Source organism: Electrophorus electricus, chromosome 2 (genome assembly GCF_013358815.1).
Source record: "Electrophorus electricus isolate fEleEle1 chromosome 2, fEleEle1.pri, whole genome shotgun sequence".
Classification (NCBI taxonomy): Eukaryota; Metazoa; Chordata; class Actinopteri; order Gymnotiformes; family Gymnotidae; genus Electrophorus; species Electrophorus electricus.
In genome coordinates, this window is record NC_049536.1 from 10,492,140 (window position 1) to 10,512,535 (window position 20,396).

The following is a 20,396-nucleotide window of genomic DNA, read 5'->3' on the forward strand; positions in this document are numbered from 1 at the left end:
GAAGCCTTTTATAAACATTTTTATTTTTAAGACGTATCAGTAAAATCCCACACTATTTCTGCTATGAGTAATGGATTACAGCATCGTGTCACAAGTGGAACTAGCCTGGTGTCTAATTTTTTAAGCTTTTTAAGTTTTCTCCATCATTCTTCAATGCTGTGTAATTGAGGGTTTACAATGTTTGAGAAGTGGGACTATAGGGACCATTTACCATGTTTATACGTAAATGGGAGCCTCTGCAGACTCATTCCAGCCGTACATCTAGTTACTTTTTCCTTTTAATATTTAGATCCATATTTAACGTGCATTATATTCCCTCAGTGATACTGTAGTTTTAGTTATTTTTCCTTATACTCAGTCATGATTGTGGCCTTCTAGTATTGTTGATACATTTCATCTATACAGCTGTAACCTCCCTGATGTTGTACACCTTTTTGTGTGTCTGTCGGTCTGTCTGTGTGTATGTGAGGGTATGTGTTTGTCCTTTACCTCATCTGCAGTCAGCTGTTAAATTGGAGGACTTTTGTTTACGTGTGCAAAAAAAAAAAAAGGATTAAAAAATCTTCCACTAATAAAACACAAAAGAGGATGCATTGTAGCGATTTGAGTAATTACAAAACATTCACCTGGTGTGCTGAACTATGTGTAAATTTGTTTATTACACAATATGAATATTTGTAAAATTGTTTGTATTTTTTAATAATGATTTTAAAAAGGAGTGTTTATTTTTTTGACTTCTGTTACAGAGCTCTTGCTTTGTTCGTTCGCCTGACATTGTGAGTGAATCGGTTGGTTCTCTTACCTCTCTCCTGTATTTGAGCCTGTGCTGAGTTGTTTGTATGCAGTGTTTAGAAATACTGTAGGGACCGTGAGAAGAAATTAATATTAGGAGCATTTGATCAATTTGTATTTATTTATTTTATCATTTTTGTTAATAAATTGACCAAGAAAATTAGTCTCCTTCTACATATTTTGAGTAACCAAACACTGCTGTTTCATACTATTTGGTACCGATAACTTTACTAGTACCTATTAAATTTGTTAAAGAGCATGATGTTTTAGTGGGCGACCTTCCTTAGGCATGTCTGATAGAGCACATAATTGGCAGATTGACAGCTTCTGAGGGCGATGAACCCTATATAATTAGCTACGTGTTTTGTTTTTTTTTAATGGATTGGCCAGATTTGAGATCAAAACTTCAATTCAGTGCTGAGGCGAAAAAAGCACTTCAGTCAAATATTAAGAAATTGATCATCTTTGGAGGAGCTCTGCCAGATTCATTTTGCAATGAACATGTCTAAACTATGGAGGTTTATGTTTACAATATATTCGGAAAGCCCATTTCTGGGCAATAAGTAACGTTCATATAATATTAATTTGTTGCTCTAAGAGTAGAAATACTTACATTTTTAAATATTGATGATAAATTCGACCTGAACGTATTTACAGGCACGCTATGACAGATATAGCTTTCCCTAAACAGAAATAGACGTATGACTGGTTAAACACTGTAACACTTGTGTGTAAAATGTAACTTTCTTGTCATTTTTGCATTTTACCCCCTTCTCCATAAACGCCGCTTTCTTCCGTTTTCCATGTCATTTCCTGTAATAAAAAAAGATGGTGGTCAAAGCTGAGAGAAGCAGCTGACTCGTTACAAATATTTGAGATGATAAACTTTACATCGCCTTGGACTAGTGAAATGAACCTGTACTATTGTGTCACCATCGCTTTACATGTGGGTACAGCATAGGTTGTTCGCTAGGGAGCCTAGCAAAGACCCCCCCAACGGACTGCGTATTCTCCAAAAGGTGAGTTTCTCTTACTAGCCAATGTGGCCAATGAAAATGGCTTCCGAAAGCGTTAGGCAAATTGCCAGTTGTCTGCATAAGTGAATTGCGAATGTAGACTAGCGTCGAAAGCCTCGCTCATAGTTACGGACATCATATGTGCACGGTGGCCCTTGTTACTTTGCTTCATTTTGTTGGAGAATCCAACCGGTGGAGTGAAGTTTACTCTTTTTGAGGACCATGACTGTCTTGTTTGTTGTACTGTGTTCATAGCGTGAGTGGACCAAGAGCGACAGTGCTCATGGCCAATCACAATTCAGCTTTCTAACAGAACTACTTCGAAAGTGATCGTTTCACATCGGAAAAATGAACAGATCGGTATATTAGGAAACGCAGCGTGTGCCCTTTTGCTATGTACATTTTTAAATGCATACAGGAGTTTCACATTTATTTCGCACTTAATCAAAGTGAATAATCAAAAACCTACCTGCTTTGTTGTTTTGTCTTTTCTTAAGTCGATTAAGTTTCTTATATGTCTTTTCCTGTTTTCATTGTTATTAAAATGATGGTAATATATCATGTTTCACCTCTTCCTAAATCTCCCGTTGGCTACTGATTTGACATATACGCTGTAAAACCGAAATAAAGATATTCACATGTGTCTCAGAATATAAAACTTGGAGCAGAGAGATCTTACCTATGCCTTTATCCTAAATGCATAATTTAAGTGGGTTTGTAGGTTTACTTTTTCAATTTCTTTCCTCAGTGCTATGACGTTTGCATGAAAGGGGCACACACAGGGTTTGGCCCTCCTCCCTGTACTGACCATGGCAGACCCTGCCACCTTTCCAACTGAGCCGTGTATGGAAACTGAGCCAAACTGCAACACAGGGTAATAAAATTAACCCTAAGCAAACACACACTTGAAGGCTTCCCTCAAGTTGGGTGCCAAAGACATGTCATTTACAGTGATGAATCGAGAAGTAACTTCCATTTTCTAGTTGTTCAACCTGCATGGACAATATAAGTGATTAAGATAATTAATGCATTCATTAACTGTAAAATATGTACAATTTCAGTGTCATCAACAAACGTTCTGAGGAGCCACACAAAAAGTTAAAAGTGAACCATGAGCATTGTGCCAACGTGGGACAACAAAATGTTGACTTCTGGTGTAGGTATTGGGTCTTCAAATGAAATAAATCAGGATCAAAGATCATATAATTCATGTTTTGAAGTGTACGTTACAAATAAAGATTCTAAATGAGTTTTTGTTCTTGCAGTCTGTGAAGATTGTAGGGAGTTCTTTTTGGAGGAATGCCCTACCCATGGTCCCCCTGTCTTTGTGCCTGATACACCTGTTGCACTGGGTGTGCCTAATCGGGCAGCCCTCACTGTGCCTTCAGGAATTGAGATTATTGAGGAGGGCCAGGAGGTGGAAGTTTGCTGCATGGATGAAAATATCCCCAAGGGGGCACTCTTTGGTCCGTACCAAGGCCAGCTGATAACCAATGACAAGCAGTCAGGAAAGTACTCATGGATGGTATGTCTGTTTTTAAGTGTTCCTTCTGAATTGACCAACATTTCTGTTAACATTTTGAGATGTAAATGGTTTGTTTTAGATTGTTAATGAGGACAACACTTACAAATCTATTGATGGCCGTGAAGAAACCATAGCAAATTGGATGAGGTAAAGGCTACAGTTCTGGCTTTACCCAGTACATTAAAGCACCATACAGACACAACTGTCTCTACTTAAAAAATGCCTCCTCCATGTGCTGCTTTTATCAGGTATGTCCGGGTGTCTTCCGAGGAGAATGAGAGGAACTTGAGTGCTTTCCAGCATGGCGAGCACATTTACTTTAGTGTGTGTCGTAGACTGGCAGTGGGAGAGAGGCTTTGTGTATGGTACAGTGATGACTACATGAAACGTCTGCAGAGCATCTCCCAGGACAGGATCGACCATCACCTGGACACAGGTGAGCTACCTCCTGCTAACTCTGATTGAAAAAAAAACCTGTCAGTTTTATTAGGTGAACGCTTGCTATGGTACTAAGCTGTTACTGGGGTCCTGAGCGCCCAGTAATCAACTTCTGAGATATGTTTGGTGGATTTTTGACACTAACCCTTAAAATAGTCACGTTTTTAAAATTAATGTCTAAATGTGTAGTTTAGGTTGCCTTTTTCCCTAGGCACTGGTTTTAAATTAATCTGTATATTCACCATAGGATCATGAACAACCAACATAAAATGCAGCAGATACAAACTTCAAAATGTAATGTTCATGGCAACATTTCTACCACACACACACACACACACATATATATATATATATATATATATATATATATATATATATATATGTGTGTGTGTGTGTGTGTGTGTGTGTGTGTGTGTGTGTGTGTGTGTGTGTGTGTTCATATGTTAAATAGACTGAAATCATATGTTGCAAGAAAATGTTATATATGGCTTCTTCCATGGACAAACACCATCAAATATTATGGGGCAAAATAGTATGTTTTACATCTTTTAGTAAACATATAATACCTACAAAGTGTAATTGTCATATTAAGGATAAACACACCTTTCTAAATATAATTAATTGTTATGATATAAACTGAGCTTTAACAACTTTTGTCAACAATAAAATTATCACAGAGGAAATGTTCCTGGCGGTTTACCTACAATGGTTTTACAGGTAAGTAATGTAGGTTTTGTTCTTTTTGGTCAATTTGTTTGTTCTTGTTTTCAAATGTCTTTTCTTATATTATTTTCCTGTAAACACACTTTTTGATGTGTTAGTAAGTAATGGTACCCTTATTTTAACCCTGTCTTTTGGTTCTTTAGGGTTAAATTCAGAAGGCCTCACCCAATACCAAGAAGAAGTTCAAGGTCCAATTCTACGTTCAGCTCTGCATGGGAGGAGGACCATTAGCAAGCATGGGAGCGATGAGGCCGATAGCCAGCCTCAAGCCAAAAAGAAAAAGATTGATCTTATATTTAAAGATGTTCTAGAAGCCTCGCTGGAAGCAAGCCAAAGTCAGGACAATCCGTTAAATAGCACTCTATCATTACCGAGGGCAAGAGCACAAGTCAGCAATGTCTTCAACCAATCTGGGACATTTTCCCACCATGTAGCGGAGACATTCCTCAGCCAGACGGAGTGTAAGGTGGCTCCTTTGGCCTCTGGGCTGGCTCCTGTGGAGCAGTTAGAGAGTAGCCTTAATGAAAGATATGTCAAAATGGAGGAGACAGAGGAAGAGCCTACACCACAGAATATGACTAGTGAAGGCCCATCTACATCTTTCTGCCCAAACTGTGTGAGACTGAAGAGACGTATACGAGAACTGGAGGCTGAGCTGCTCCGTTTTAAACAACAGGAACAGGCTGAGACATTGGCATTACCCCCATCTGAGCCCCTGCCCAGTGATGACCTCAGAGGTAGGTTTGTTACTGGGCACAAACTACTGTGGAATGATGTCATGCTATGTTTTAGATGTCTACTGGCACCTTATTCATATAATTAGTTGTCCATATACATTCTCCTGCGCATGATCTTATATGCTTGGATACATTTCTGTTTTTTCTTTGGTAATAATGTTTCCATCAAAGCTTTGGTGTATCACATTTGTCGGTGTGATTTTTATTGAATTGTAAACATATTTAATTGTAAACTTAATTTTCTTATTAAATATTTGAAAAAAAAAACATTGTCTTCTCATTTTGCTGTCTGATCAACTTTTAATGGTATATTGCAGTATATATGGTAAATTAGATGACTAGGTGTTTAGTAAATAAACGAATTGCACTGCAGTGCTGTTAAAGGTTCTAAGAGCAGGTGTGGGTGTTTGAAACAGTTCAATGATATTGTTTTTCGCTTTGAGATTTTTGTAAGGGATTTATCATAGAGCAGCATATGACAAAAAGAAAACCAGGCGGTTTGATTGTAAGCAGTGTAAGGAGGTTTATGTAAACTGAACATTTCTGTTCTCTTGCAGCAGTGGAAGGCATGACAGCCATCCCAGCAGTGTTGGAGGAAGATGACCAGGACCTCGACTCCGCAGACGAATCCATTGCCGCTGACATGCTGGTAGCTACTGACGACTCGTCTAAATTGTCTGTTGGTCCAGGTCGGCGGATTCGCCGCTTCAAGCAGGAGTGGTTGAAGAAATTCTGGTTCTTGCGTTATTCTCCCACGCTAAATGAGATGTGGTGTCACGTGTGCAGGCAGTATACTGTGCAGTCCTCAAGGACTTCCGCTTTCATTATTGGTTCCAAGCAGTTCAAAATTCACACTATCAAGCTTCATAGCCAGAGCAACCTTCACAAGAAATGTCTGCAATTGTACAAGCTACGCATGCATCCCGAGAAGACGGAGGAGATGTGTCGGAACATGATGACACTTTTCAATGCTGCTTACCATCTTGCGGTTGAAGGTAGGCCATTTTCTGACCTTCGACCTTTGGCTGAGCTCCTAAAGAAGTGTGAACTTAAAGTAGTTGATCAATACATGAACGAGAGTGATTGCCAGATACTTATCCACCACATTTCTCGGGCATTCAAAGAGGACTTGGCAGAGAAGATCCGCCTCTCACCATACCTTGGCGTAATCATGGATGGGCAGAATGATGATTTGCTGGCAGACACTGTTGCTGTTTATGTGCAGTTCATCACCACAGAGGGCCCACCTGCTACGGAGTTTCTCTCTTTACAGAGGCTGAATAGTTGCAATGTAGATGGCTACCTCCAGGCTGTTGATCGTGCCTTTGGTGTATTGGGCCTGAAGCTACAGGACATGCTAGTGGTGGGTTTGGGAATAGATGGTTCCAACATTTCCTGTAGTCTTAGGGCAAACCTCTATGTAGCCATACGGAAGACTATTCCATTTGTGTTGTGTCTGCCCATTATGATCCATCGCCCCCATCTGGAGATACTAGATGCCATATGTGGGAAGGAATTGTCATGTTTAGATGATTTGGAGAACAACCTGAAGCAGCTATTGAGCTTCTACAGATACTCACCGCGTATGATGGCTGAGCTGAGATCAACAGCACCTACTCTGTCAGAGGAGACAGAGTTCCTTGGGGATATACGAGCAGTTCGGTGGATCATTGGGGAGCCTAATGTTCTTAATGCCCTCATCAAAGACTACCTGGAAGTGGTGACTCATCTTAAGTGTATCAGCACTCAGACCCAGCGGGCAGATGCAGCAGCCATTGCTCTGTCTCTCTTGCAATTCCTTATGGATTATCAGTCTGTAAAGCTGATCTATTTCCTTTTGGATATCATTGCTGTTCTGTCACGCCTTGCCTTTGTCTTTCAGGGAGACTATCTTCTAGTCTCTCATGTTGATGCCAAGATTGAGGAGGCCATTCATGAGATTGGCCAGTTGGTAGATTCCCCAGGAGAGTATCTACAAGAGTTTGAGGAGAACTTCCGCGAAAGCTTCAATGGTGTTGACCTCAAGAACCTGCGGGTAGCAGAATCCAAGTTTCAGTCTATTCGGGAAAAGATCTGCCAGCGGAGCCAGGGCATACTGGCCCAGCGCATTGACCAGCGTAGCCGTTCTGTTGTGCAAGCTTGCAGTGTGCTTGATCTGGCCTCGTGGCCATGCAACAGGAATGACCTCAGAACCTATGGAGAAGAAGAGATTCTCCTCATCTATGACCACATGGAAACAATTCCCTCATCGGGTCATGAGCTGTCACATGACAGAATGGATGTAAGAGGAAGCTTGATAGGAGAATGGAGGGATCTCAAAGCTGACTATTATAGCATGAATGGCTTTAAGGAAGTGATGAATCATATATGCAGAAACAAACAACGATTTCCTTGGCTCAATCAGATTCTGCAGGTGGTCAGGGTTCTGCCAACATCAACTGTCTGCTGTGATAAAGGACGTGGATCTTTACACAAATTGAGAAGGAACAACCGCTCCAGATTAACCCTAGAGCAGATGAATGACCTGCTCAACCTGGCTGTTAATGGCCCACCCATTGCCAACTTCGATGGCAAGAGGTCGTTAGACAGCTGGTTTGAGGAGAAGTCGGGGAACAGCTATACACTTTCATCAGAAGTGCTAAGCAAAATGTCTAACACCGAACAAAAGCCTGTGCTGCACACTATGGATGTGAATTCAGAGTTTTATCCTGATATTTGACTGAACAGAGCCTGTCCTTTAACCAGTAATATTCCAAAAAGCCATCTCGGTAGGTGTAAGCTGATTAGGGGCTATTATGTGATTGGCCAATATATATATGACATTGGCCCTGCTGCTACAATGGCCTGGTTAGCTGTTCTTATTGATACTATTCTTGTATAAGAGTAGTCTGAATGCCTTTGCAGGACATTGGCACTTGCACGCCTACAGCTATTCTGGAATGTGTTATTTCATGTGATCTGATGCTCCAAAGAAAAAGGAAAGCACTTATTGTTTGAGGGTATAAAAAATTGTGGAAATACGTAAATTGGATACTACAATTTATGGAATTTCTTTTCTTTAGATATTATCTTCTCAGCATCTAGTTACAATATTTTGCATTTTGTTTTGTTATTTGTTTTATATATATATATTTTTGGGGGGTTACTTACCTTATGAGAATTATATATAATGCAAGGCAATTGATCGTTGTCGCATGTTTCAAACATTTGTTTAGATGGAAGGAAATGTTTGTTTGCCATCTTTCTTGCTGTTATGCATTTGGACATAAAATGTTCCCTTTTAAAAAGTGAAATTCAAAGATTTTGTTCTTTGAACTAAGAGCCAATCTTTTCATTTCGTTAATCATTTTATTTTATGTCTCTTATGTCTTTGCTCAAGCAAAATTCTTATGATTACTGATTGATTAGATTATGGATGTGCCATTATGCATTATGCAATCATAACCGTGCAAGGTGCAATTTATGTCCAATCTTCAACATTGTTTGAAATGCAATATGCAAAATGCTAATGCCTTATACTTACAGAATTTGCTGTTCTTGTGGAATTATATCCCTTTGTGCTGTATAAGTATTAAGATGAACATTTCAACATTGGACATTTAAACTTCCGAACAGTTCTTTTATAAACTTAAGTAGATTGTAAGAACAAAGATTTTGAATACATGGTATACATGGAATACCTTTATACTTTCAAGTACAACTTGTTTTATTTTACTTTATTATTTACAGTGTACAATCTTTCTGGTTTGCCACTAAATATCATTATCATGTGCAATGAATTATTATACATTTGTGGACATTAAGTAGTTAGAAAAATCTTTTATGCGGAATACTGTGGATTTAAAAAGCTCGTGTCATCTAAAAATTCTGTATACTGGCATTGATTATTTTTACTTATAGTGGGTGAGTCACTCACTCTCTTTTCTGTGGACAAAGTGAAATTAGTAGATTTTTAATCATTATGATGCTGCTAAAAAGTCTTAACCCTTATTGCCAAAGTTTCTGCGGAAACGATAATTAAAAAACTTAGAAATAAAGTGGGATGTATCCTTATAATTTTTGGTATTACTTTGAAACTCTGTAACATATCTTGCATTTAAAAGAAGCACTTAAATGGAGAATATGCCCCTATGCAGTATTTGTTGTACACTATGTATTGATTATACACTTTATTTTAACTTTATTTGAGAGAAATTTGATGCAGTAAGTAATCTTGCATGTTATCTGCACAACTACTATATATAGTTCAAATAATACTGTTCAAAGCTTTTATATTTGCAAAAAAAGATTTTATGCTGTAACACCTGTAGGAATTTATATAAAATTATGGATATAGTCTTTATTTTGTAATGTTTTTGGTCTTTTACAGACTTTTAAGCATGTGCTCATGGCTTTAGAAAATTATTTTGCATTTAAATCTTCCTGCTTTTGATTTAAGTGTGATTTAAGATAATCACCTTGATAAAGCTTTAAAATGCACCATCTGATTTTTCCAGAAATAACCTCATTCTACTGTTGTATGTTAAACTATTATACTTCCATGTGATGCATGTTATCTACATATATATTTGTGTACTTTGTTACTTTTGGTAGCATTTAATAGCATAGCATTCCTTGATTTTAATTCTAGTTAAAGCCCAATTTATTGGCTCTGTTGTACTGGATAGTAGTACGGTGTGTTCTATTTAGTTGTTTGTATGTTTTGTAATATGTTCTTTATTGTTGTACAGACTGTTATCTCATAATGAGGTATGCCATTAAATGGAATAGCTTTTGCATTTTTGTACATACAGTACTCTAGCTCTATAATTCAACAAACTGTAGTAGTGGTCTATTTCTCTGTTTAGTTTTTGTGTGTTCAGTGTACGCTCTATCATTAGGGTGGTGTGGAACTGCCATTGCTGCTTATGGTCTTCCTGGTGTGTAAAGAATAATTGTTGGGCTTTCTTTTCTAATTTAATGTTATGATATACATTTGTTGAACTTTTTGTTGTCTACCTTAATTAACCAAATGGCGCGCGCACACACACTCTAGGAATCAGTCTTTCTATGTATCTGTTTACTCACCACCCAACCCCATTTTTTTAGATTCTTATAACATGAGCCAAAAACAATCTTAGGATTTTATCTCTTGGCGAGCTTTGTTTGTCTGTTTCTTCAAAAACATTACGTACCAAAATGTAAATTCCAAGTCAAAATTCATACTTTTGTATTTCATGATTCACATCTTTTTGTAATTGTATTCACAATAATCTGTATTGTATTTTGTATTGATACCCCACTATATGCTGTTGGTGTTTTGTTTATTAACCAATTTTGGGGAGCAACATTTTAAGATTTATAGGAACAAAAACATTTCTGATTTCAGGTTTATATTCAAATGAATGTTTTTATTATTTTTGTGAAGACATACGTTTTGTCACTAAATATATACATTTACACAGTTCTGTACATCGCACTCTTTGTATTTGCATGAACACACTGTAACACTGGAAATACTTAGTTACAAACTATATGTGAACTTAAGAAATTATATAGCTGAAGATTGTAGTAATGTGTAAATCCACTCAAAATGTAAGCTTAATTATGTATCCTCTGCATATAATGGTTAATAAAGATTTTGTATTTTATTTATTTTAGTTTTTGTGTTATTTTGATCTGTCTGAATTTGAAAAGCTTCCATGTTTAACTGTCTTTTCAGTAATCCAGTCTTAAGGAATTTGATAGTCTAATTCAAGAGTGTCCCATGAGTGTAGCTTTTTAAATAAAAGTATTTCTCTTAAGAATGAATGCATTAATGCTGAATGATAATGCAAAGTTGATCAGGTTGAAAACATGAAGCGTCTCATTCTGTAGCCTTCAGATGGTTGAAAAGTAATGAAGGCCACAGAAACAAAGATCAAGTCCTCTTTGTTGAAGTCCAACCGCGACCTCATTGTTCATCTGTCCCCAGTTCCGCTCGCTGCATGCTGATGCCTGGCATTAGAACAAATATCATGTCATTGTCACATTGTTTCAGCATGCTGATGACTGGGTAGATGTGTGTTTGCACATTTGTTACTATGATGTTTTGTGAGATGAGACACACACAAAGAGCAATAAATCAGAACTTTGATTTAATGAAACTAAAGCAGTTCCAGGATAAAAGAAAATAAAACCTTGTGCTCTCAGTTCAGCAATGTTTTAACAGCCAGAATTACAAGAGTATATAGTGGTTTTACTAGTCCCAAGAGTTATAAGCAACCAATTGAAGAAAAAAGAAAACCCAGTTCAGCTAGACGCCTGAATGTCTGTTGCAGCAAGTCCATGGAAAATCTGACACAGCGCTGTTATTGTCACCACAGCTGCAGCACAAAAAACATGGCTGAATCCTTTTTTCATTCCCAAAGACCAGTCATCACCATGTACTTATACAGAACATTGTTTGGAACTATATCAAGTGTTCTATTGATATTCAGTTTATGTAGCTTTTACTAAAACTCTGTCATTTACTTCAGACTTTGTAAATCTTATATAGCATTTTAGATCTGTTTGACACCACATTGTAGCCAGCAACCTGATTCCCATGTTCAATGTTTAAAACGTCTGTTGAGATGTTGAGGAAAGTAACGACAGTAATAACATACAGCAATGTTGTGCATATATAAAATATTTATTACAGACACTGGACAGTGATTTTAGATAAAATGAGGGTCATCGTGGGTAGTAGTCTTTTTTCTGGCTACTAATGGAGGTTTGTATCTTAGTCAGTGATTGGGCTTTTATTTGCCATGTGCGGCGTGGCATGGGTAAACCCAGGATGCCTACAATTGCAATCAATGACATCATTCAAGTAGGGCAAGGGTGAGCTTGGGCGAGAGCTCGTGCAGAGAAGAGGCGGCATTAGGAATGATTGGCGATCTTTGCAGTGAACGGGTGTCTTCTGTGTGGGTTTGACTCTTTTCAGCTGAAAGCTTCATTAAACGTTAACCACTTTTGTAAGTAGAGTAATATTTTTTAAAAATATTTGGCTTATTATTCATTTGAACTCTGCATAGTCTGGTTACTTTTTTACTTGATGTTTATGCTAGAATGTAAAGGGTTTCTTAATATGTGTAGGTATCCAGCACCAGCACAATGAAATACTCCGTTGGACTTTTCGCTTTAGTATGTTTGGTGACTATCAGCCTTGGTAGGTTTATTTAATCGATACCTTGAATTTTCGACCGTTATCTATTGTTTTGTGTATGACCCCGGTGTTTTTTATTCGAAACAGGCAATAAGCATTATGGAATGCGCTTCTCCTCTGTAGGCTCGTCTCTCCGATGCTATAAATGCTCGGATTATTACGGTGGACGGTGTGAAAACGTACAAGAATGCTCTTACGAGGACTCCTGTTTGTCTCTGCATGAGAAAGGTAGGCCTGTCCGGGATTTAGTTGAAACATTAATTTAACCAAATAATTAGTTCAAAATCATCACCTAACCGCCATTTATGCGTAAAATGTATCTGTGGTAGGAGGGAAAACGATTCGGCAATGCATCAGGTACACCGACTGCGACAACTCTCGCCTGTCTCAGATGTTTCCAGCGGTGTCCGGATTTACTTACAGGTGTTGCAACAGTAATTTATGCAACAGTGGTCACACTGTGGGTATGTCTCTCCTCTGCCTGTTGATCTCCCTTCTCGGCCTATGGTGGTGCTGGAACGCAGTGTGAGAGTTTAGCTTTTGCACAAAAGTTATAAAAAACTTTTGTGGCCAACTTACAAATTCATATGAACGTTTTATATGTATGGTATACTGGGAGATTGTAGACAGTGAAAACCTTAATGCTTTTAAATTAACAACCACACAGCCTTTTTTGAAAATTAACTCATTTGAGCTTAATCAAATTAAACAATTTTCAGAACTTTAATGAAAAAACCTGTTTTGTACTTTTTCAGTTTTTTAATTCACTTTGCTTGTTGCTGATTATCATGTAAATGTGGAACTAAAGGTTATCCTGGATCTTGTCTCAGTTTGTTTTTATATCAGTAAACTCACTAAGACAAACTAATGTGGTGTTCACATTCTTCATGAAACTTAAGTTTAAAGGTTATATCTAATTACAAAGTATTCTGAGGGGAAAAAAAGTTACAAAAAGAACATTTAAAAATGTTTATTAGCTGTTTCTTCTTTCAGACTCTACAACTAGGTCCCAAACACTTCTAGCTAGTTCCACCTGCTGTGTGTGTATACTACCTAACAAAGCAAAAGGGCGTTTCAGCACCATGGATAGCTCCACAGTGAGTTAAAGAGACTATTACTTTTTTGTTCCCAAAGGAGTAACATCTATTCTAACAGTTACTGTTATAATACTAATTTTATTATAAAAATTAAATAACATTTGAAATATAAAGTATGAACCTCTGCAATGGACAAAGTAATACCAGTCAAAAAGTTCCAATATTCAAATATTATTTTAAGTGACTATGTTTCAACTAAAAAGTTTAAATCTTAGAATCAGTATTAATTATTGAATAAACTGACGTGAGATGTAGTGTATGCCACTCACACAAAGAGTTGTGGTTTAAAGGTCAAACTATTCAAAATGAACAAAGTTTGAAAGTTCACTGACTTGGGAATGGTGAACTGTTAGGGATTAATATATCCATTAAAAGATACAATCTGCAAAAACAAGTCTTGCTGACTAAACATCAAGTGCACAGCCTTACATATGGGTTGCTCCTAACCATTCAAGGTAATTGAAGTTTTTTTCATGTGATTATCTTCTAAAAAATCTTTAAATATGTAAAAACATTCTACGTTCGAAACAAAAAAATCTATTTCCTTACAGCAGTGCTGGGGAGAACATAATTTCCTCCCTAACTAAAAATATGGATACTGAAGTCTGATTAAACACTATCAAATAATGAAAGAGGTCAAATCTAATAATGTGCAATGTTAGCAGAGAGCTTCAGCATCATTAGAGCACATAATGCCACAAGTCTCATCATCTGGTTTCAGCATCAGCTTTTGAAGTAAATTTATATAAACTTGCATTAATACTTGAAAGCTGTTTGTGGAAAAAAATACTCCAAATCTAAACTAATGCTAAAACCAAATCTAAAAACAGATTTAAAAACCATAGGGGACAAAATGTGAACATCAAAATCAGCTATTATGGTTTACAATGTTTGTTAACAAAAAAGGTTAATCACGAGAATGCTCAGATAAAAATCATTTATTAAGTATTTAATTTAGACTATAAATACACAAATAAATTGATTCATACCTCAACCTACAACCATACTGGTGAAGAATGTATGGAGGTCCACACAATATAGTAGCTTCAGTGGTATCACAAAGAAAAAAGGGAATTTAAACAAGTAAAAAAAGTCAAATTCAGTGCTTCATTTACAAAACATATTTGCACAAGACCATAACGATAAGGTTACAAAGACATACAAAGTACAAGGAAACAAATCAATAACAGTTACAGTAACAAGGATTCCTAAAACTGGAGCACTGAAATACTGGCACATACAAGACCACAAAATAAAGCACAAAACAACAAGATAAAAAAAAAAAACATGATAACATTCTCTTAAAATATGGGGGTGTAGAAATAAAACACCATGTACAGCTGCCTTATATTAATATTTTTCTATTGTTTGGACTGTGTGTGCTTGTGGATGTTTCTGCAGGTTTTACAAGAATAGGTTGTTGAGGTCCTGAGGAAAAAGTAGAATAGCCCAGTAATTCAGTAATGCAGATAAGGGAGGAAAAGTACAATTCATTAGCAAACAGCTTTACCATTCATTCATTAAAAAAATAATTTAAAAAACTGCCAAATAAAATACAACATAATGCTTCATTTTAAAAAGAAACATCTCAACACCATTAAAAGCATTCGCAGAATGTAGTCACACTATTTAATCTCCATATCAATAACCTATGTCAACCATTTATAGTTTAATCACTCATATCCTCCATGGTCTCCTCCTCGATCTCTCTTCCAATCACCTCTAGTTTCACCATTTTCTTTTGCCCCTTCTTTTCTTTGCCCCTTTCATCTTCATCTTTCTCTGCGGGGGCATACCAAGGCCTAGTGGTGGTGTCCTCGCAAGCTTGTGCCCCACCCCTCCTGTAGCCCCCACGACCTGCTCGCACCAGGCCCCAACCCTGTGGCTTGCCCTCGTGGGGGCCCCTGTCCTGCACCCCACGGGTCTGGTCCAGCTCCTTGGCGCTGAGGGCAGGCATTCGAACAGGCACCGTGTTGCCGAACTTGGAGTAGTCCACCGAGTAGCGGCTGTCCTCCTCAGTCATGATGGAGACAAAGCGCCGGCCCCAGAGGATCTCCTCTGGTATGTAAGATGTGCGTGCCTGCATAGTGATGCCTGTGGTCTCCACAACGCCTGTCAATAACAAAGACATACAGGGAGTCAAAAACATTGTCCAATACATTATAGTTGGATCCAAGCAACCCTACTTTGAGTGCATCAAAATGCAGACAATTTTGCCTTTTGCATCCAACATGTACAAATCAGTGCTTTTACTGTGAAAGGCAACTATGATATGCATGCAAACAATGTCTTTAATCACACTTTATCACTTTGCACACAGAGCACTCATAATAGTATGAATTATGGTTAAAGAAGAAACCAAACTACCTTCCAGTATAACAATGATCTCCAAATCTTCTGTGGCCAGGGACTGGGCGGAGATCTCATAAAGGGGGCTTCCTCTCTCGATAGTGTGACTGATGATGAGGGGTGAGACAAGGAAGATGCCATTACTCCTGAGTGGGTTTTCAACCTGTATGTCCAGCTGGCATACTGGAATCACTTCCCCTTCTGCAGTCACTGTCCTACGAATGACCTGATTGTTGAGTAGAAAAGGGCAACCTATCAGCAGCCAGTTAATTTTCACCATCATTTGTCATATTTCCTATAATATATATATATATATATATATATATATATATATATATATATATATATATATATATATATATATATATATATATATATATATATATCACATCAGACAAGGTGATCCTAGTGCAATAATGCATAACCAGGCAAGTATACTGTAAGACCATGCAAGAAATAGGTTGAATTAAATTCCTTCAATTTCCCCTGTGAATTCCTGCTCACCTGCAACTGGATGGTAGCTGAGATTATCATACTCTTCCTCAGGTCTCCAACCCGGAACATGAATGTGGGTCTGCCATTGCGTGGGGCAATCACAGCATTGCGAGAGAAGATGAGCGTCTCTGCTCGACGATTAGCTTGAGCTGTCTTCATAAAGACACAGCCTAGCATGACAGCATTGATGATGAGGCCCAGAATATTCTGGATGATTAGAACTGTAATAGCCAGGGGGCATTCCTCGGTCACCATCCTTCCACCAAAGCCAATGGTCACCTGACATTATTAACATAGGAGATAAAATGGTACAATGTGGAATCGTTTAAGCAAATCTTTACCGAACTAGCTACGAAAATACATCACTAATATAGGTGGTACAAATTGTGGTAGAAGGCTCATTTAGAATAAGTCAATCAGTACACAAAAGCTGCATCCATAATAATCTTATCATGATCTGTGCACACAGGCCAAAAGGTCTCAAAATCAGCTTCTCGCTGGTGTAAATCAGTCCAGCAACGTTCATTTATTATTTCAAAGAACAGTTCAAACTCACGTGCAGATTTAAAGCTATCTGGATGAACTGCAGTTCATCTTCATTCCATCACACCCTTTCCTCACCTGCACCTCAATGGAAAAGAGGAATGCTGAGGTGAATGAATGAATAGCAGTGACACAGGGGACAGGTCCAGGCTCGTTGGGGTCACGCGGTTCCAGGTCGCCATGGGCGAAGGCCAAGAGCCACCACACCATGGCAAAGAGCATCCAAGAGCAGAGGAATGCTGAAGTGAAGATGAGGAACGAATGCTGCCACTTGAGGTCCACCATGGTGGTGAAAACATCCTGGAGAAACCGACCCTACAAAGCGAAATGAAAATGAAGGTTTTTTCTGTAACAATCTAAAACGTACTGCTATAGTCTGAAATAAAGAGCTTGCTCACTTCAAAAGGAAGTGAGTAAAACTGGTCTTCAATATAAAATTATTTGAAAAGCACTATGAAGGCTGAGAATGCATTACAATACATAAAGCAATGAGTAGTGTGTTGTACCTGTTCCCTTATATTCTTATGAGCGACGTTGCATGATCCACTTTTGGTAATGAAACGAGCCCGCTGTGATTTGGTGCGAAAGCGGCTGGGCTGTGTGGCATCTTCAGCCAGTCGGGTCAACAGAAATCCCTCTGGCAGCAGGCCTTTTCGGGCCAACATTGCTGGGTTTTTAGCTTTGTTCTATTAAACTAGGAGATTAAATATGATACTGAATCAATAATTCATGTCAAAATTACTGTATATTTGGTGGAGAAGTAATATAATTGCCTAGAGAGCCAAATTATAGAATGCCAAATATTGTTGGCAAAACTCATCCAAGATTACTTTACAAACATTATTTAGCATGAAATGCTGCTATAAAACAACAGCACAGTCTATGCTAGAATGTTTTGGGTTCTAAATTTAAAATACTTCTAATCACAGCTTTATATGTCCTTTTTATACTCAGTTGTGATAGGGTTATAGACTATTATATAAAAGAGAGGCGATTTTTTTTTAATTGTCACTTATTTTGTTGTATTTGACAGAATGGGAACCAGGCTACAATACAGAACACTACACAGGGAATTTCACACACAATGTGAACATAAGGACCTTACTAACATAAGAGCTTCTCAATAGCTTGTTTAAATGTCCCTACGTTAACCGGAAGTTTTGGCCTTTGTGAAAAAGTGAGCACATATCCAAAAATATATATCTCCAGACCAAAAAGAGGTTATTATGGACTTTTTTCAAGATTAAACCGTGATTAGTGTTTCTGAACTAGACTATAAAATAAAACAACAATCCACAAAAAAATAAACAGATAACTGACGAATGTAAAATAAGGGTAATAATTCTACCGTTAATGTTGCCATTACTTACTAAGACATATTTTTTAAAAAGGTAATTTATCAAGATAGAAAATGTAATAAGCAAATACAAAAGAGTAAATAGCAACCCATCATAGCTAAAGAATAGCAGAAGCCGAGTTAAACTATCACACTTGCTAATGGATAGCCTGTCTAGGTTAGCTAGGTAACGTTTATCAAGCCGGCCCTTATCAATAGCAACATGTTAAGACAACATGTCATCATCCGTTCAAAAATATAAGATATATTTTAGCTACAAGTATTATGCTAAAGTGTTATATGCATAATCATAATCATGGTTCACATATAAAGGCAGAGTATTAGCTTCGTTACCTGTTGGCTGGCTTTAAATTGAGGATGCGCTCCAGCCAGACATCTTATGAAACGCATTGGCGGCTGGGTGACGTTCCTACTGGTCCATCTGAACGCGCTCAAGCGGGCGGACTAACATATCCCACAATGCCTTCTTCCTACATTTCCATTTGGAGAGTTCCGGAGCTTACCTGGCTTGTTTTGATATTTATAGTGAAACTGTCTTACAGATAGTCCTCAGTTTTGATAAATGTTTTTGTTTTAAGGCGTTTAGGTTTTAGTTCTACTCCTTCTTCGACGTGTTTTGACGGCTTCAGCGTTGGCAGAACACTGAAAGTTTATGCGTTAAAATGGCTGATAACTGGAATAGGGGTAAGTGACACGTAGCCAGCTAGGCACAGCTGTTTATTAAAGTTGGATTGTGTATTGCCATTTTGGTCCATACGGACATTTCTGGTTCTTCTTTAACATCTAAGAATAACCATTAGTTGCTTGAGAATAATAATTACAAAGAGGGCACGAATTATAGAATCTTTAAAGTTTTACGCATGTGCTAGCAAGGTTAACATCGGAATGTATTTTATGTCTGATTTAACCTAGATTAGTCGACTAGCTAGCTAGCAAGCCAATCCGAGTAACCAAATAAATTCGTGTATGCGATTGTCATGCTATCCACAGTCGAGTTGCATTCAAAATCACAATCTTTGTCTTTCGCATAGATTATTTCTGGTCGCAGGTGTTTGTACCTCCTAAATTAGCATTCTCTGTTAACACATCTTGGATAATCAAATTTAATGTCAGTCTGACATCAACCCTTAAAGAGTTAACTCCATTCCATTTTATCACTTTTTAAAACTTTAATACTTCATGACAGGTGGCTGCAGCACTTTTGCTTTTAACAGAGTAATATTGCATGCATTTATTTTACTTCTATTAAGATGAAGGAACTGTGTCCCTGTTCTACCATTGCATTTTTAGGACATGGTGCTGTAGATGATATGCTGGATGGAGAAAACAAACTCCTGGCTGAGAATCTGGCAAGCAAAGTATCCAGGCTGAAGTCTGTATGTCGGCATTGCTCAATACAATCAATGAGGACCATCTACATGCTGTATATTTAGAGTTCCTCAGTTCACAATGAGAACTTTTTCTGCTTTTCATCCACAGCTTGCATATGATATTGATAAAGAGGCAGAAGACCAGAATTCATACTTGGATGGCATGGTGTGTTATGCTGTTAATGACCCCCAGGATATTGCTGACACACACTGACCTTAAAAATCTAAGAAGTCTAGTTTTAGAAAAATGGTATAACGTAGTCCAAGACATACATGCATGTGCTTGGGGAAATTTTTTATTTATTAATAATTCATGGAATAAAATTGTGAATACCTTTTTTAGTTATTTGATCATTTCAGTAACATTCATAGGTGTTTTTATTTTTTTCAGGATTCAAACTTCCTCAGTGCAACTGGACTATTGACAGGGAGTGTGAAGAGGTTTTCCACAATGGTTCGCTCTGGTAGAGATAACCGGAAGATCCTGTGCTATGTATCAGTAGGCCTGGTGCTATTATTCTTTGTGCTTTACTACCTAGTTAGGCGAATACAGAACTGAGATGTTTCTCCAAACCTTTCTGCTATGTGTTCTCAGTTTTATGAGAAATTTATTATTTTGTTTCAATACAGTACTTCATCCTTATTTACACAAGGAATTGTTTTCGCTGATCTCATTTTGCTTCATCCTGGTTCATTTGAAAGGAAGGGGTGAATAAAATTGAGAGCTCCTGAATACATTCCTGTCTGTTTTGTTCTGAGATGTGTGCGAAGCTTAACAGTAACTGC

The 20,396-nt window shown here is 37.7% G+C and overlaps 3 protein-coding genes across 6 annotated transcripts; 2 read left to right on the forward strand and 1 right to left on the reverse strand.

Annotated features, from left to right (window-relative positions):
• The first annotated feature begins 1,587 nt into the window (after positions 1–1,587).
• Positions 1,588–10,865, forward strand: prdm11 (PR domain containing 11). 4 transcript variants are annotated; one of them, XM_027021426.2, is made up of 8 exons: positions 1,588–1,811; positions 2,557–2,682; positions 2,870–2,964; positions 3,074–3,333; positions 3,413–3,480; positions 3,582–3,769; positions 4,638–5,231; positions 5,789–10,865. In XM_027021426.2, the coding sequence occupies exons 2-8, from the start codon at positions 2,618–2,620 to the stop codon at positions 7,948–7,950; spliced, it is 3,432 nt and encodes a 1,143-aa protein (XP_026877227.2). In that variant the 5' UTR covers positions 1,588–1,811; positions 2,557–2,617; the 3' UTR covers positions 7,951–10,865. The 4 variants fall into 4 exon arrangements, with proteins under 4 accessions (XP_026877227.2, XP_026877229.2, XP_026877230.2 ...); XM_027021428.2 differs by lacking the exon at positions 4,638–5,231; XM_027021429.2 differs by lacking the exon at positions 4,638–5,231 and having other exon boundaries at positions 5,792–10,865.
• Positions 10,866–13,161: 2,296 nt separating this feature from the next.
• kcnj11l (potassium inwardly rectifying channel subfamily J member 11, like) lies at positions 13,162–18,662 on the reverse strand. Its single transcript, XM_027021450.2, has 6 exons — positions 18,574–18,662; positions 17,390–17,577; positions 16,962–17,198; positions 16,350–16,619; positions 15,864–16,071; positions 13,162–15,608 (listed from the first exon to the last, which is right to left on the reverse strand). The coding sequence occupies exons 2-6, from the start codon at positions 17,546–17,548 to the stop codon at positions 15,166–15,168; spliced, it is 1,317 nt and encodes a 438-aa protein (XP_026877251.1). The 5' UTR covers positions 17,549–17,577; positions 18,574–18,662; the 3' UTR covers positions 13,162–15,165.
• A 53-nt stretch (positions 18,663–18,715) lies between these two features.
• Positions 18,716–20,343, forward strand: bet1l (Bet1 golgi vesicular membrane trafficking protein-like). Its single transcript, XM_027021451.2, has 4 exons — positions 18,716–18,924; positions 19,531–19,616; positions 19,720–19,776; positions 20,002–20,343. Exons 1-4 carry the CDS (start codon positions 18,903–18,905, stop codon positions 20,167–20,169), a joined length of 333 nt encoding a protein of 110 aa, XP_026877252.1. The 5' UTR covers positions 18,716–18,902; the 3' UTR covers positions 20,170–20,343.
• The last annotated feature ends 53 nt before the right edge of the window (positions 20,344–20,396 follow it).